General features: G+C 40.0%; 1 protein-coding gene across 1 annotated transcript in view; it reads right to left on the bottom strand.

The window, feature by feature from the left end:
• Positions 1–2,896: 2,896 nt before the first annotated feature.
• The window catches only part of ADAT1 (adenosine deaminase, tRNA-specific 1), a 26,058-nt gene continuing 10,039 nt past the window's right edge, over positions 2,897–18,915 (bottom strand). Inside the window, exons 6-9 of the mRNA XM_009323510.1 lie at positions 18,206–18,351; positions 15,756–15,855; positions 12,992–13,078; positions 2,897–5,581 (exon numbers count right to left, since the gene is read on the bottom strand). Of these exons, the coding sequence (XP_009321785.1) occupies positions 5,449–5,581; positions 12,992–13,078; positions 15,756–15,855; positions 18,206–18,351 (466 nt within the window). The 3' untranslated portion in view covers positions 2,897–5,448. The remainder of the gene's footprint in view (positions 5,582–12,991; positions 13,079–15,755; positions 15,856–18,205; positions 18,352–18,915) is intronic.

Here is an 18,915-nt window from a genome sequence, read left to right as displayed (position 1 = left end):
AACAGGCAGTGCTGTCATTTCTTTACCTTAATTTTGGCCAGAAAGTTATACATCACATTTACTAGACACTATACAGCTGCTTATATTATTTACTAGACACTGTACAGCTTCTTAGCCTTTAGTATGTGGATGATGATAGAAGGAAGAAACAGAGCCATCTGTAGGTTCCAAACCCAATAGCTTTAGAGCTACTAGATCTCATCAGGAGAAGAGCTATGCCTGCCCACAGACTATCAGTGGAGGAGTGAATACCATGGGCTTTGGAAAGCAGGACCTAGGTGACAAAAGCATAGCATGTAAGGAAAGCGCACCTAGGAGAAAGAACGATACAAATAGGAGACCAGAGAGCTGGAGAACTGGAAGGTATAATTTGTACGTGGGTTACTGCAGAGAGAGAAATAATTGGTAAGGAGTTCAGATTAAAACATTTGCATAAGCAGGCCTTAAAAAAAAAAAAGCAGTAGTTGTGTTACAGGTAGTTATATAAATATACAAGTCCTTTGCAAGTAAAAATTCTGTAGATATCGTAAGGACATTACAGAACCAAGTATGTGAAAGAACAGCTTTACTATACAGCGAAGTGGTGCAGCTGACACACCTGAGGGATGGGATACCATCCAGAGGGACCTGGACAAGCTTGAGAAGTGGGCCTGTGTGAACCTCATGAGGTTTAACAAGGCCAAGTGCAAGGTCCTGCACCTGGGCTGGGGCAAGCCCTGGTACCCATACAGGCTGGGGGGCCGAGAAGGACTGGGGGGTACTGGTGGAGGAAAAGCGGGACACGAGCCAGCAATGTGCGCTCGCAGCCCAGAAAGCCAACTGTATCCTGGCTGCATCACAAGCAGTGGGGCCAGCAGGTCGAGGGAGGTGATTCTCCCTCTCTACTCTGCTCTGGTGAGACCCCATCTGGAGTACTGTGTCCAGCTCTGGGCTCCTCAGCACAGGAAAGACACGGACCTGTTGGAGCGGCTCCAGAAGAGGGCCACGAAAATGATCAGGGGGATGGAACACCTCTCCTATGAGGGAATGCTGGGAGAGTTAGGGTTGTTCAGCCTGGAGAGGAGGTGGCTTCGGGAAGACCTTGCGGCCTTTAAATACTTAAAGAGGGCTTCTAAGAAAGATGGGGACAGACTTTTTAATGGTTTTAAAGTAAAAGAGGGGAGATTCACACTATATATATGGAATAATTTTTTTATGATGAGGGTGGTGAGACACTGGCGCAGGTTGCCCAGAGAGACTGTAGATGCCCCATCCCTGGAAACATTCAAGGTCAGGTTGGACAGGGCTCTGAGCAACCTGATGTAGTTGAAGATGTCCCTGCCCACAGCAGGGGGGTTGGACTAGATGACCTTTAGAGGTCCCTTCCAACCCAAAGCCTTCTGTGATTCTGCTTAGTTGAGGCAGACAACTAGAATTAGAAATGCTGCATGCAAGCTAGAGAATTCAAGATCAGTTCCTCCAGTTTATGAGCACTCTTGCCAAAGCACGTATGCCACACAGCAAAAAGTAAAGAGGCTTTGCCACAAAATCAAAAAAAGTTGTTATTCATGAGGCTCTCAAATTCTCTCCAAATGGGCTTACCATAGCTACACAGCTACCTCTACTTACAGGCAAAGAGGCAAACATGGCTCTGAATGATGGCGGGGGGGTGGGGGTGGGGGGTGTGTGTGTGTAAAAACCACCTAATTGACCTAGTTGCACAGTACTGGAGTTCATGCTTTGATATTGAAGGACAACACTGGGTTGGAAAAGTAGCATCGCTTTAAATTTCGTAAGCCAGCAAGGAAACACTAATTGCAGTTTAGATTCCTAATAAAAGTTTTACTTCATTTTCACGCTACATAGTGCAGAAGAGTTTAGTTTGTGAAGCGTTTCCAGTCACAGTGGAAATTTATCACTTTCAAAGCTTAAATCAAATTCATACTAACTCAAATTTCCATGAAGTCATCTTATGCCTAGAATTATATTTGGCTCTACAGTTATTCACAGGTACTGGCAGAAGGACTCCAAAATGAGAAGGTAGGAGCCTGTGAACTGTTGACACTACTCGATTATTGAGGCTTGCCACAGTAACAGTGCTGCATGTGCTTACTGCATCTGAAAATGTGCTGTATTTCAGTAAGCCTTTCATTATTCTGAATAGCACTGCAATGTATAGCACTGCTTTAGTAAACATTCATCACTGCTTACTGGGCTTATTGCAAAGCTGATTTAACTCCTAGTGAAAAGCTACACCTTGTTTTGGGCTCATGGTTTGTTTTTCTACAAAGACAGTAATTTGAACAGTCTTCAGTTTACTCTGAACATACTGAGATCAGTAAGCGCTCCAGCCTGTGTAAGGTGCGCAGTGGAAGAACACTGTGAAGATCAAAACCTTGCTTTTTCAAAGGCAGTGGGACACTAGCATATTGTCTCATGGAACTGCAGCCTCCAGCTCAAAGAGATTATTTCTACACTTGGACAATAACTCTTGTTTTTGTGCTCTGGTTTTGACTTCCTTAAAGATAAGCAGGCGGTCTGCCCTGCCTTCTTACTGTGATTGAAAACAGAATGATTTCTCCAATAGTGAAGCTGTTAAAGACATCCCAAAATAAGGATTACAGTTTCTTTGTTCTGGCAAATAGGGACCATTGGTCCCCATACTAGTTTGGGAAAGTCAGGGACATATCTGGGTAATACAAATATGCTCTGTAGAGCATTTTACACATGCCTTGGGAATCTCAGTGCTCTCATATGCTCTGCTCCACCTGTTACCAATTGCTTGGTTGTCCTCATTACCCATGAACTGTGGGCACTTCGTTCCCTCTACTTCACCCCTCCCAACTCCACTCCCCTGTGGCAGAGTCTCTGCACTCTACTGTCCTCCCTACACCTTGCCTATCTCTGTTTTTCAGTGCGTCAGCTATTCCAGTGCAAAGGAGTGATACAAGCTTGGAACACCTCAACTGCTACCTTCCAGAAGCAATTCTTCCAAAGATCTGCTAACATTATGAAAGTTTCATTTGCTACCTCTTCCAAAAGCAGAGATTGTTACCTCCTCTCTCTGCATTTTCCCTTCTGATTTTTAGACCGGTTTCTCGGTACTTCCTACAGCATTTCCTGACATTTTGGAATTAAACAGATGCAGCATTTAAATACTTCTTTTCAGTCGCAGAAATGCCATTCAGTTGAGTATAAGATCCTGCAGGCTTAGCCCCTCAGCCTTTTAAATGCTGCTTTGTTTTAGCTCCTTCCTTCTCTTCACGTATTCATTGACTCACTCTAGGCTTAAATATGTCCTCAACTCCATCCAAAAAGTGAGGTTAGTATCAGTGTTCAGCACCTCTATAACTACTTTTAAACCTGACAAGTAGCAGAAAGCAGCAGTCTACAGTTCACAAGTATTTTACAAATGCACAGGGAAATCTTACCAGGAACAATCTCTCCTAACAACCAGGCTCAAATTTTAGAAAACAGTTAAAAGAATTTAGATCATCTAACTCCTTATCTGAAAACTAGTCTGATGCCAAGACTACAGAAAAACTAGCCTTATGTAACCCATTTTAATATTGCAGCTGGATAGGAAATGGGAACATTCCAGTCTGGTCAGCAGGTTCACTACAGACCTTGTTCATTAACAAAGGGAAACTAGGTATGTTAAGGTATAGTTTCTGCAAGATTTCAGGGAAGGACAAGGGTAAACTTCAGGAGCCTGGAAATTTACTGGTTATCTCTCAGTACGCTACAGGACTCTGCCCTTGGAATGCCATTTGCTCAATTACAATAACTGCTACCGTTTCTCCTCAGCAGTTCACCCTGTAGCCCATCTGCAATGGCATCTGGCCATTTTTCATCCTCTGATGACTAATGCAAGTCACCGTTCTCCATAATCCCCTGCCCTCTACAAACACATACAATGAATCCCTCCCTCACCAATACAACTGGTCTTTCTGCATGTTAGTGCTGGACTTGAGAGGACAGGCTTATACACACAGAATTCAAGTTCTTTGTTATTTCTTCAACAAGTAAGAGAGAACTATTCTTACTTGACAAGTCGTCAACCCAAGTGAAGTAAAAAGATTTCCTGTAATCAATTCTCAGACTGTAATGTGATATGTACTATTCAGTCCCATATGTAGCTCAGTAGGTTGGCTGTAGAGGCTGTTTGGAGAACTGCTGTGCCCATTTTTTCAAATCCAAACCTATAGTAAGGTACCAAAGAACAGAAAACTCAAACCATTACAGAATTCTTAAGTTCTAAATTATCCACTTCTTTCATCCTGCTGTTGCCTTGTCCAAATACTTTGTGAATTGTAGTTTACAATAGCAAAAGACAAAAGGGGAGTGTGCTCAGTAGCAGTTACATAGTCCTGAACTTGCTCACAGAAGGCAATAATTGGGACAGAAAGTTTAAGGAGGATTACCCGCTGCTTCCCCCCAGCTCGCAATGTTGACTGTTTTGCCATGCAGATATTATTTGGTAATAAAGCATAAAGGCAAAGACTGCCAGAGACTACTTCCAGTCCCCCCCAAAGCATCTCCACCTTTGCCAGGCTACTAATGAACACTTGCCAGGAAACAGTGACATAAATGGCTAAGGCATCCCTGCTTTTAATTAACCATGTATCACGGGGGGACAGGGGAACAGACAGTGCTTGAAACACTGAAAAGTAGGTAAATGGTTGCCTGGAATTACACAGGAGCAACAGGTTTGAACCAGGTAATTCAGGAGGTTTCTTTCCTGCCCACAGAAGCAAAGCAGTTGAAGGGGTATCTGGCAAAGTTCTGAAATTAAGAGAGATGCACGGGATATCATAAGTGGTATTGTTTGACACAGCCTTCTCCCCAGCACTCTTCTGCTTTGGCTGTATTTAGTAAATAGAAGCTTATATGAAGGACTTCCAGAAAAAAGACCCTTTAACAGAACTAGTATTTCCAGTTAGAAGCAATGGGGCTGGGGGACACAGAAAATTCTTCCAGGCACCAGACAAGGAGAGCCAAGAGTTATAAAAATATTACTTACTATACATTAGGGTTGTCCCAGCAACACAAACCCAACCATAACATTATGAGGAGTGGAAGAAAAAAGCAGCACTAAAATTTTACAATGACAGCCTTTCTTCCATAGCACTGCTTCAATTTCAGTTGACGTTATTTCCATTGCAATGGACTATGGCTGATAGATCACATCCTCAGATAACAGGATAGCACATCACTACTTCCTTTCAGTTGGAGGCATATTGTTTCATGCAGCTCAGAACTTTAAGTCTGCAATGATCCTTTTCTATATTTCAATAAAAAGGGGACTTCAGCTCAACAAAAATAAAGACTTCTCTAAATTGCTTTCCTTTTCACTCCTGTCTCCTTACAGCACAGGAACTAGAAGACATCTTTTCCTGGCCCTTGAACTGCAGAGGTATCTGCTGTGCACCAGGGCTTATTGCTGGATTTACACAGCTGCATATATTCTCATGTGAAACGCAGGTATTCCTTGGCATTCTTGACCCAACCCGTCAGGGCTTGGCTACGCAGCACCTTCCAGGCTTCTTGATAATTTAATGCAGCTTCCTTGTAGTCCCAGTAGGTTTCTAGAGTCTTCATCCTGACAGAAAATGCACAACAACGAAAACATTTCTATTATCCTACTGGATGTAACGTCACAAAATGAAAAAACCAATCAAACATCTAAGAACATGATGATGCCCTATGAGCTCTTTCATACTACTAAGTGAAATTCTCTTGTGCTTCTAGGGAGACTTGGAGAGGCCCAGGCCCTGAAGCTAGTGTATCTAGACATCGTCAGCAGTCTTACCAAACAAAGCAAAACAACTCCTCTCCCATGCTTCATACGCACTCTCCAGCAATAGAAGTGTCAGTGTTTGACTGTGTGACAACAGGTTACAGAAAACTTCCACGACAGCAAAAAATGTCAAAGCAAAGCAGAACAGGTGGCTAGAGATAAATGCTTTGAATTGGGTGGAAGTAGCCTTGTTTTTCTAGAAGAATAGACACGATTCCTGGCTGGAAGGGAAGGGGACAAGGACAAACAGGACAGTTGTTCTTTTCCAACACAAAATAATGGGGAAGAGTGAGACAAAGGAGATTTTTTTTTTTTTCTTCTCCCTAAAACAAAAGACACTCAGCAGTTTTGGTGCTCTGTTCCCCTTCCTCATGTAGCACCTGCTCCCTACGATCTCAGCAGAACCATTGATCGCTCTGCTGAATGCATTACACCACTGATTTTCAAAATAAGGAAATTCAGGTCTAGAGTATCTGAACACAAGTGCCTCTAAGACAATTTCATCGAGACTTTTTTCCTTTCCTTACATTCCTTTCCCAGCCTCTTTCATCTCCCTTTGACAAACAGTCTGTCAGCCACATGTGGCACGTAATGTTTATACATTCGACCCAATATGAAGGGAAGATCATAGGCAACATGACCTTCATCAAGAAAGGAAGAGCCAAACTACTGCAGGAACCCTAATCTAAAAAGTCTGAGACCCACTGCACTAACTTCCAGAACAAGCTTTCATCCTCAAAGGCAATATTGATCACCACCCCCCCAAAAAAAACCCAACAACCCCCAAAAAAGGTAATAGCAGACCATCAGAAGCTGTATTTCAGGCATTCAGCATTCTGCTATAAATGTATTTCTAGAATGCTGTAACACGCATAGCAAGCCATGAGATACTATCTATCCTGCAGACCTTAGGTTCAGAAAGTTCAAGCGTGGAGAACCTGTCTATGCCATTGCTGAACATGGGAGATGTATACCCTCTTACAAGCCTGCCTGCACTCTTGTCACAGCTAATCCGTTTTGCTTTCTTTACCTCTTTCACATTAATAAAATTCTGTGAAACTAACCACCAAGCTGCTCTGGAAAGTTCTGTGGAAGGGCCCACTGCAACTCTCCTCCAGCTGCCCAGTGGAACAGTCACAGAACCCCATTATCAATGGTGGATCATGGTTTAGAAGCATCACTGAACAGGCAAAAGACCAGCAACTATCTGCATAAGCAGCATTCAGGAAACAACACAGGTCCAAGAAGGGCCAAGGTCAACCCACCACAACCAGCTCCAAATCCCTAGCATAGGCAAGCCATTCCTCTTCCAGGTGCTCCAACATGTACCTCAGACATGGTACAAACCACCTGCACCTTCTCCTCCACCTCAAAACCATTCTCTGGAGAGCAATATGCGTGCTTACACTCAAGGTTAATAACAGAATCATTCTTTGGGAAGAAACTGTCTTACGCTAGCACACTTCTTGCACTTAAAGTACGTCTGACATGTTTAAGACTTTGACACTGCCCTTCTTCACTATAAATGCATCTAATGACTTGTATTTGTCCTTAATAATGGAATAGGTAATATCAGATGCTGTTTACATCTTCAAAACACAGCTATTTGTACTTATCACATTTAGGATGGTCAAGGATCAAAAAAGAATTATAGAACACAGATTTTTGGACTGGCTCAATCTTGTTAAAGGTGAAACAGCTGTTTTCCTTGCATTTGCTGTGGATGCACATATATAGATACAGATCCAGATATAGATAGATATATTCCACCTGCCACTAAGCCAAGAGAAAGACTCCAATGCCTAGCTGTTCTTCATTTCCTCCTTGCTAAACGTTGCTCTTTTTCCCGAATCTGCTAGCAAATCAATGGTTCTTCAACTCATATCAGTCAGTCTGATTCAATTTAACTAAAACACATATGGGATTTTTCTAACCTAGATTATTCAACAGACCTTTGTTTAGAAACTGTTACAGTAGACAGTAAGGGAAAACATAGCTAGCACAAAAGCAGGATAGACAGTAAGAAGCAGCTCAGTATTTTCACCCCACTGTAGCAGCTACAAGAGCACATATGACTGCAGCTTCTTGGGGCCTTCATTCTCCAAGCAGACAACATCACTACAAGATTTAATAGTGGATGCAACAGAAAGTTGCATTTTAAACAGCTTCCTCAAAGAGCTGCCAAAATCAAACAGATTTATTTAATTCACGCTCAACTTCTGCATTAAGTTTCTAAGAAATTTTCAACATATATACAGGAAAAATACTTTCAAATTCAAAGTATATTACATCTGCCTAAAAACCTGACATGTTTTGACTGTATCTCAGCTTTGGTTGGGCTATTAAGGCTCTGAGCATTAGTAATGAAGAACCTGTGACATTTTTTTGGCAGAAATGAACACTACTTTGCTGCCCCAGGCAAAGTCCAGTACAATCACACAATCTCCAGCCTATCCAGGTCTGCCTGACTACATTCCTTTTATGTTTCCCTTTATTATTTCAATCTTGCCCCTACGCTACTGCGTAAGAGAGAGACAGAGTGATTCCAATGGCTGTGTGCCAGAGACATGAGAGGCGATCCACCAATTTCAGTCTGAAAGGTATCACACTCTTGGAAAAAGCCTTACACAAATCACCATTATTCTTGAAAACATTCATGTGCTCAGCCACGTGCAAAGCTGAGCAGAAATGGGCTCACAAGCAAGGCAGCGTGCAAAAAAAAGCAATACAGTGCTGCAATACTTTCTTCTCAGCAACAAACTCTGCCTTTAACCCCATATTCAGTTTCAAACATTTACATTCAACCAGATAATACACTTTTAAGATTACATGCACATGAAAAATGTTGACATAAGCACAAGGCATCAACCAAAACATTACTCTTATACAAAAATTAACGAATTGCATCTAAGAGGGCAAAAGCTCACAGATCTTCAATATATAAAAATCTGCTGTGAATCCATAATGATAGGGGCCAGCAAACCATACTTGGCCTGATTCTATTAGTATCTTCTTCAATCCTTCAGATAAAGTGCAGTCATTGCAGGAAAACTTTGTAATTGATACCAATTGTTAAGATACAGAACAAAGTCACAGAGTGAGCTAACTCAGTGAGTGAGTTCCACTCAAATACAACAACTTTTAACAGTAATGTAAGGTTTTGCAGCATTTGGAAGATTGTTACTGCATTGCTGTGTCTAGCTTGGGAGACCAGATTTTCAAAACATTATTGAAAAACTGGAAAATGAGCTTTGTAGCTTTTTCCAGTGTCATCTGAGATGTGGAAAAAAATGAATCGCACAGAGGAAAAGATGTAGAAGCTCAATAGAGTAATTAAAAAAAAGATAAAGTCTTGAGATAATTATGATGGATAAGTATTTTCATGGGGCAGAAAATACTACTTAATAAAAGGCTCTTCAATCTGGCAAAGACCTAACAAGCATCTGTGACGTGCAGTATAGAAAAGATTTTCTTAGATCAGAGGACCTAACTGTCCTGCAGGCCTCTATGCAGTGGTAGGACCATCACAGGAATTGTTTAATGTACAAACTTGAAAAAGAAAATTGAAAAGGAACTAGAAAATTGCAACAAAGTTCTTGCCAAATGTGGGGGGTTTTTTTTGGTTTTGTTTTTTTTTTTTAATTGGAGAACAGTGGTAACAGTGAAACTGCACCCCTCCCATGACAGTTACTTTCATTAGGCTGACACTTCCTTACAATCACCCTCAGTCACTCCAGCAGGAAATATTTAGCAGTCACCTGGCGGAATCCTTTTGTTTTTCACAAATGAACACTGGCAAAAAATCTTAACTACGAAGCCCAAGTGAAGGCTCTATGCTTTAGTCTACATATTTAAATCTTAAAGCCATCTGAAAGTCCTTGCGTTCCTCTGTACATCAGCCCACCCCCGCCAATTAGCTGTCACTTGAAATGGAATCGTCCATACTGCAGACTGAATGGGAAGGAGGAAGAAAGCACAATCTTAATTGTGACAGCAAGAAACTCAGGGCAGGTTTGTGTTACGAAGTCTCCCTTACATTCAGACAAAAATGCCTGGTGAGACTGTAGGGTGGATGCCACTGTACGACAAAAGGCAGCTTTCACTTCCTCAGATGATAAACAAGGCATGTTTTTTTCTACCAGCAGGGAAAAAAAACCCATCACGTGAGAGGAAGTCAACAGCGGGGAATGAATTATGACAGGTGGAGGTAAGAGGTTATAAAGAAACAAATAACATTTTAGATAGTCTAGCTAGAGAGATGAGTGAGAATTTAAGTAAGGCACAGAACACAGAGATCATAGAAATTATCAGAAAGGAAGAAAGAAAGTGGGACAGCACAATACAGCACTATCTGGTTCTTGGTGAAGAAGTAGCTAATGCCAGCCAAACACCACCTCCTTCTCACAGTCTCAGCTGAAAGAAAATAAACTAAATCCTGAAAAAAACAACTGCTGAATGTTATGCTTAGCATCTTAGCTAAGCTACACCACTACAAATTCCTAAACTTGCCTTTTAGGAGAGCCAGCAAAGTTCTGCCCCCAGTAGACTCTCTACCTGTTCCAATTTAACAGTGCCCGCACTGATCCTCTGGAGAGAAGTGAAGAATGAAAGAGAAAGGAAGCCACAAAAAGCAGGAGAAGCAGCTTCAGACACAGGAAAGAAGAAAACAAAAGAACATCAGAATCAGTATACTAGTTCCATGGAAAGCTTTAACTGCCCCAGTATCCTAGGTCTGACTGCGGACAACAGTAGATGAAGGAAGGGTTAAGTAAAGAATGATCCTTGTCCTAAAATACCCTACAACTACCAAGACAAGCTGTTCAGCAAATTTGAAAGGACTACAGAATGTGATTCCCTTGATGGAGCAGAAAGCATGGGAGGCAAGAGACCAAAAAGTGGACTAGAAGAGGCAGGGCAGGAACTTAGGAGCAAAGCGGGCAAAGGAAACTGGGTGACGGGATAGCACTAGAGCCAACCATTTGTGGGAGGAGATAACAAGATACGTTTGAATGGGAAGAAAATACAAAACTGGGTAACAGTTAAATACACAAGAGTTTAGAGGAAACAATTTGAGACTGTGGGATTTCTCATCTGAAGTCCACTCAAATTCAGACTACAAGGAGGAAGGAAGAAAAAGGAAGAGAACACATCAGAATATTGTGTAAAAAGGGAAAGGGAAGAAGGAGGAAACAGCAATACAAAGACTTTTTATTTTGCTTTTTAAAAGGATGCCACATCTGCGAACCAGCTGGACTTTGTCAGGAGAAGCCCAGACAGAAAAATGGTAGAGGACAAAAAAGTCAAAGGAAATTACAAAGCCACTGGAGTCTAGAAAAGCCCTGAGGTGAAGTGACTTTATGTAAGCAGCACATGATCAGCACAATGAGTCACCTACCCAACAATGCACCAGCTCACGCTCTATTCTGAGGAAAATATGATGGCTAAACAAGTGAGGACAAACTACCACCCAAAAGAGGCTAATAATTTTATATTCAAAACTGAATTAAGGAGAAAGTGTATCTCTACTTATGGAATCAGTTGAAACCGTGTCAGCAATAGCATGGCTCATGTTGACATCAGAACTTTAAAATAGTTATGAGACATTTCTACAGACACAGAAGGTAACTGCAATCTTTAATTCACAAAACTCAAAAGCAAGCAAGATCTAATAATTAAAGATCCAGGGTGCGCTTACTTTGGCTAAGTTCATCTCATCTAATGTCTTGGTACTACGAAAGGCAGAAATGGCCTACCTCCCCCACTTCCAGCCACACATACCTCCTACTTCCTTTGCACAGGTTTTATTATCCGTTTTAGCTTTCCATGAGCCAATTCAGCTCATTAGTCCAATAGAAGACACAGAAGACAAGGAAACTGTTTTCTGCTACATTAGCTAGTTGAACTGGCTCACCATGAGGTTAGAGAAGTGCTACTGATACAAGGGAGAAATCTACAGCCAGTAATAGCAGAGACTGCTGCAGGACCATCCCCATCAGCAGCTACAAGCAGTTAAAATTAGCTCAACAGCTGGTATAATTGCATCCCAGAGCTGGTGAAATCATACCTGGAAATAAGCCTAAAATAAAATAAACCTTCCAAGGCAATGCATTTGGAACCTTCTACATCTCTCAGAATCTCTAAGCCAAAGTGAGAGAGAAGTTTCTGTACATATGAAACTATGCCCGGCTCTATGGTAGCTATTTGGGCTGGAATACCACCAAATACGTAATGCACGTAATGCAATACCAGACCGGATGATTACCACAAGAAACTCCAGTCCGATAAACCAAATTTGTTTCTAATAATGTAAAATAAACCTCCAAGTATGGCTTCCTAAGACAAAAGCTTCTTTCTGTTCTTTCCTGAAAGTCTCCATCTACGTAATATATGCATTGCAGAAAGAGCCCTACACACTATCTCACCTTACTAGCTCTTACACCATCATACACTTAGATGAAAAAAGATTTTAGCCTAGACTTTTCTTAAAAAAAAAAAACCAACTTTTTTTTTTTTTTTACTCAAACTCTTCCTTCTTGTGAAAAAAAGAAGTGGCATTTGATAGAATTACTAAACACCAACCAGATATCAATAATCCCACGACAATTTTGGGATGGGGGTTTTGAATGCCACCAAGGGTACAGTGCTGCAGGCAGCTGATCTAACAGCTCACGTTTTCAAAAGAAAAGACTTCCTCCTCTCATCTCCCTCTCCACTCCTTCTTCCCCAGCTGTCCACTGCCACTTTCAGACAAGACTACTTTAACTCAGAAAAAAACCCAAAATGTAGAGTTTTCTGCCAAGACAGCAAGTTGAAGAGGCTTACAGAGGTGTCCAACAGACACCAGATCTAGTGCAAGAGAAGGACAAGGCTCCACTGATCAGGAACAGAGTTTACCCTTTTGAAAAGTAGTAAGCCTTCAGAAGAGATCAGCTGCCCCAAATTCTTACCTTAACTACAAACAAACAAACAACCTGCAATTTCTTCTGCCATTAATACATGAGATGCGATGGCTAGTTCTCTGAGGAGGTGATTAAAAAGACCAAAAAGAGAGTCTTCCTAACCCATCAAGCACACGCCATATTTTTAAAGTATCGAATTTTAACAATGAACTTATCTAAAGTGAGATTCATGAGCAGATTCTGGTATCATCACAGTATTCTTGAGTTCATTAAGATAAATTTGCTCTTCTAAATACAATGAAAATGTCTTTACCGAAGAGTGTCTGGTAGATCCTCTTGTGAAATACTTGTCACCAGCTTTTGGAATGTATGGAAGAGTTCCACTTTACAGATCTTGGATCTGATGAAAAAAAAGAAATCAGAAATTCTGATTCTGATGGAAAAAAGGAATCAGAAATGCACTTCTTACAGCTCACAGCAGTATATCCCAGCTGAACATTTTTTATAAAAAAAAAAAATTACGTTCACTTCTGAAAGAATGTAAAAAGTTCTCCACAATTTAACTTTTCCTACCCCATCCGAGCTGCCCACCTGCCTTTTCCCTTCGTTTTAAATGTTATATTGACAAAGAGCTACATTGCCCCCGTTGCCCAGCCAGCACTCTGTCAGTTTGTAGAAAGAACGTTTTAATTTCCCGACTTTGTTATCTGTGTGAGACTGCACCATCATCAGCTCACAACTACAGCAAGGTTGAGCCAGAATGGCTAGTCCCAGAAGTGATCAAACAAGCACAGAAGAACTCCAAGCAAACTTGTTCAAACTGACAAACTTTGTATTATTCAGAACAAATAAAAGAACCAGAAGAAATATCTGGAACAATGCTGACCTTTTCACAATGGTGACGAGGACACATTCAGCAACAGCTGCAGGGCAGTTAAATATGAAGAGGCTCATCAAAAAATAAAGTGAGTCAGAGTTTGAAAGGTCTTTTAAAGATACCATATGCACCTCTGTCAGCTTCTCTTCCCCCAAAGAGAAGGCAACCAGAAGAGCTGTTTATAAATCATGGTTTGTTTTTGAGAGCCCCAGCTATTTTCTCTATTTAATTAAATTCTTTTTATACACTGGTCTTCACAATGACTGATTCAGTTCTCCAACATGTACAAGCTGATTCTCCAGAAGCACTGAAAAACACACCAATCAAAAAAGCCTTCCTATTTTGCTAGTATGTTCTTTAAGAATCCCAAAACTGGCACGCAAAGATGCTCTAAAATTTCTTCATGTTACTCTGTCAAAGGTTCATATTGTAGTTTTTGGTGTTATAGTTAATTAAGCATTAACAAAAGCACATACCAGACATCTACCTATAAATTCCTTTGAGTCAGTCAGCTTTACCTTCCTCGATATTTAGTGTTATCTAGCATATTGGGGGAAGGGGGGGGGAGAAACCCAAACAATACCCCCCCAGCAATCACCCTGAGATTCCTTGAGAGAGAAAAAAACAGGGTATAAATAAAAGTCTTGTTTATTATTAATCACACACCCCCCCTCAATAAGGCTATAAATTCCTTATTTTCTTGATAAAAGTTCCTTTTGTGACCATTTATCACAGAAGTGTAAACAGTTTACTTATTCCTCGACACTGTTTTTAATCCTGATTTCCTAAGGAAACGAGATCTTTGCAATCACACAGTCTTGTAGGCCCTCTAATAACTTTTAAAATGTTTTAGTGAATTTCAAGCACATGTAAAAAAGAAAGGAGGATCTCTCAACAATAATTAAATTCCTACAGTTTTGTGCAAACTGGCAGCTAGCAGATGGCTCTAAAGTTTTAGAGTTGATACACAAATGCTACATAACAAATTTAAGCCTACTGAGAAAAAGGGGTTGGTTGGTTGGTTTGATCTTTCACACGTCTTCTGGAATACGTGACACCACATATTGAAAACTAATATTCTACAGTGCAAATAAAGCCTGTCTCAAAAGACACACTAAGTCATCCAGGTCACCTGTGCTAACGATACCCTAGATACCAATACTGGTCACAAACCACAAAGTTCCTGGTCCTCCTCTTTCCAGGGAAAATTTGGAAATACCAGGATAAACTTCAGTCAAGTCAGGCCTAACTTCAAGAAGCTCAGAATGTGCAACTCGCAGGCATGTGAATGAATTCTCCAAAATAATTGTCTAAGCTCTACTTATCATTTTATTCACTACTGTCAGGATTATCTTCTTTCTCCCAGAAAGGCTGGGAAAAATAAACAATATGATCATTGATAAATTGGTAGTATAAGCAGCCAACAACCAAAACATGACCCCAACCCTCAAGCTGAACTTCCACAGACCAATGATAATTTTGGTCACCTCACCTAAACTGAGGAAAGTGTAGAGAGATGGAGAAATTTGTCTGCAGGTGTTTACAAGTAATTCCTCTCAACCACAAGAAAAATATGTAACTGTTTCTTTAAACATTAATAGTTGATAGAAGATTATGGTGTTTCTTAAAGAGCACAGTGTCAAGACGACAATCGGAAAGGTGACATGTTTTGTGTTAGGAATCTGCTGCAAGCATTTCATAACCTTTCCAAACTTTAAGGCAGAAAGTCACATTTCAAAGCAACACTTTTAACAATCACACATCCAGGTCAGCTGGCCTGAGTCTTACAGAAAAAGAAACCTGTAAAAAGAGGACCTGCAACACACCCATTTCCTTCACAGTCATCAACCCAAAAGATACAAAGCAAAAATTCTGCTAACTTCACCAATAAATAAGCTGTCTTTTAATAAAAATTGATCATAGTCCCCCCACACCATTATCTACAATGCTCACTTTAATCAACAGTGACAAAGAAGAAATATGATAAACTTAACCCTCATTCAACTTTTGTCATTCCAACTCCCTTTCTCTCCCTTACACAGTGACTCTTCCTTTTCTCCCACTCCCTACCTTTCCCCTTTTTCCCCACTCCCTAGATTTCTTTCTGCTCTGACAACACACTACACATCACATGAGGTGTCAGAGGCATGTACGCTAACAAATAAGATATATGCATCCAGACATCACAACATTCTCACACCTGCTCTGATGGCTCCCAATCCCCTTCTTTGTTGTTCCCTGCCGGAAGCCATCTGAGGTTACATCCAGAGGTTGCTCAGGGACTGCACTCCAACTGATAGCTGTAGAAGAAAGGATTATGAACAAGGCAGATGCTCTCATCATAAAAGCAGAACTTAACAGTTCCTTTCATTCTATGTGTTCACATGATACTATGCTGCTTCCCAAAATAATTCAAACTAGAAAGAGGACCATGGTTCTCTAGGGCCAGGATTCCAGTACCTAAAAGAACAGGTAAATTCTGTTTAATAAATAAATAAATAATAATTAAAAAATACACACACACACACACACAGAGCGCGCTTTCATCTTAATCAGGTCCTGCAAGAATCCATGCCTTTAAGTATTTGGCCTCCAGCTTTGCAATTCTCCCCTTTTTAGGGGGATTCTACTTTCTTTTGTGCATCCTGTCTGGACAAAACATGAAGAAATTTCCAAGTCAGACGGCTTATTTTCATATCAGGCTGTGAAATACTCCCCCCAAGCTACTCGCACCAGTCACTCTATGTTTTCGTTATTAATTTACTGTGTACTATTATTTTGTTGTGTATTGTATAGTCTAAATAGTTCTATGTTTGATAACTGACGTACATCAAGTATCTGTAGACTTTACTTGAAAAATATTATTAGCTAGTAGTCAAATTAAAATAATTTGTTGGAAGAGATAGCAAGTGCCAACCACCTTATCCTTTACCCCCATTCTGGTAACCTTATTACCATCTTAGACTGTAAACTTCTTAATGCTGAAACTCTGCATGCCATACCTTATAGATTTATAACTAACTAGCAAAGCATCAGTAGCATGTTAACAGAAACAAAACTGACATGCCCAATCTGTCCCTTCATAGCCTAACAACAGTTCCTTTTTAACTTCTACTGCCTTGAGACAATTTTTGTTCCTTAAGTTCTCCCATTTTTCTGTGTTCCTAACAGGCAAAACAGTTGCACATGCATTAACTCTAAAGACAATTTTCTTTACAGCTTCTCTCCTTCATGATACCACCTTGCCATTCAAGATGTTCAAAACCTACACATTATAAAGCATATTACGGAGACTGGTTATGTTAATCATACTTGTATTATGATTCAACTGTATGCTGCAATTGCCATACTCTGCTAAGTGTACTTGCATTGTGATTTAGGTACAATGTTGTATCACTCTACTAAATTAAAATCCTGTGTGATGTCAAATAATATTAAATAGATACAACTGGTATGAAACATTAAACCCTCCATGTGTGGAGTATCTAAAACAAAAATTTACTTAAAAGTGGAAACATTTTCTATTCTTTCATTTCTTCATAGTTATCGCAAACTGCAAAATATTAAACAGAACACATTTTTCTTTTTAAAAATACCAGCTGAAACATTCCTATCAAGCATATTTCAATACTCAGTGTAACAGCCCTGAATTTAGAGTTTATTCTGATTTTCACCCCTTCAAGAAAAGTCAACCTGGCGTAATTCATATACGCAAAAAAGTGTGATAAAGCATCATGCATCTTTACTTAACAGAATGACCTGAGTAACTGTACAGAAAGAAAGGCATACACAGGAATTTAGTCACAGTTGGCTTCCGATCTTTTTTGCTAAATGAATTGGCACCATTTTTCAATGATGGATTTTGTTTCCTATCTCACACCATCGAAATCTTTTCCTTCCTGGCACCTCTAAATGACTCCAATTTAATGAATCTGAGTTCCATTAAAGAACCCTTTATTTCCATTCTATTTTATCATCAGCTCTACTGTAATAGAACAACTTCCAGTTAAGCCAGAAAAGTATACAACAGCAGAAGGTAGGCATGTCCAAGTTTAAAGAAACTGCTTAACCATACACATACAGTGGCAGTTCCATTGTTTTTTTTTTCCCCAAATGAGACCATGTTGCTAAATCACAACGTGACTTGCATATTCATTCATCACCATGACAAAAAATGCAATGCCCAAAACCTCTATCAATTAAACCTTCACACTATACTACTCTGTATTCTTTCTACGTTCAGATTTCTGGAGCAATTACAAGCATAACTCAGCATGGCAAGTCTTCTGTTCATTACCAAGGAGAATGCAAAACTAACTGAAACAAGAAGCCTTTTGATATTTTTGTTTTCTTATTGCCCTCAGAACTTTTGCGTTCACTGGTTATTTTCTGTCTTTGTTTAGATCATAAATTCTTAATGGCATCAACCACGTGTTTATTCGGTCTGAAAACTCCCTACGGGGAACTAGAGGCTGAGCTGAATATTATTAATTATTAACAATTAAGTTCTGGCCTGAAATTAATTTCTAAGTCACACTTTGCCTCTAGCACTGGCAATGAATGATGTTCCATTTTAGGAAACCACCAAAACCACGTAATTTCTGTTTGGACTTTTGCACACAGTTATGCAACTAGCCCAAGGTAACTCACCTGCACTACAAGGAACGAGTTTTGTTCTGCTGTTAGTTTGAACTTCCTGAATTGCCTGACGGCTATGTTCAAATCGAAGATCCGATTGCAGCAGCTTAACTTCATGAGTGAGAAAACCATCTGGTAAAAATGAGATGTGCTGACACCTAAAGTAAACACGGAAAAATGCAAGTGATTTTAAGTCTGGCCTTCCCAAACAAGCTGATATTGTGCAATTTCCCTTCAACATCTAAAACATGTTACTTTACATCGAAACTGAATTGAACATGAGTTATAGAAGAGAGACAAGGAGATTTGGGGGCTTTTTTCCCTTCAAAAAAGTGTTTGTTAAAAAAAACAAAGCCACATAGCTTAAGACCTTGCCCGTCCTAGAAAAACTACGATGAATTGGTTTTTGAAAAGGTCTAGTTAAAAGCTAGTATAATCGATGGAGACAAAGTATGCAGGATAAAAACTGCAATACACTTCTGCAATCACAATGAAGAATAATAATCGAAGTATTTACATAGTCAAACATATTACAGTAACAACTGTTTTATGAACCTAAAGGTTCATAATCAAAGACTAGAAAGATACAAAAGATTATACATGGAACTTACAGTTCCATGTATAATCTCATCTTTGTTACCTTTAAATTACTGTTACACGCTGAATGGGATTAGGATCATATGAAGAGGAAAAAACGGCATGTGTTTAATCATCATAAAATT

This window comes from Pygoscelis adeliae, unplaced genomic scaffold (assembly GCF_000699105.1).
Source record: "Pygoscelis adeliae isolate BGI_AS28 unplaced genomic scaffold, ASM69910v1 Scaffold205, whole genome shotgun sequence".
In the NCBI taxonomy this organism is placed as follows: domain Eukaryota; kingdom Metazoa; phylum Chordata; class Aves; order Sphenisciformes; family Spheniscidae; genus Pygoscelis; species Pygoscelis adeliae.
Note: the sequence above shows the minus strand (reverse complement) of the source record. Positions and strands in the feature narration are given on the sequence as shown.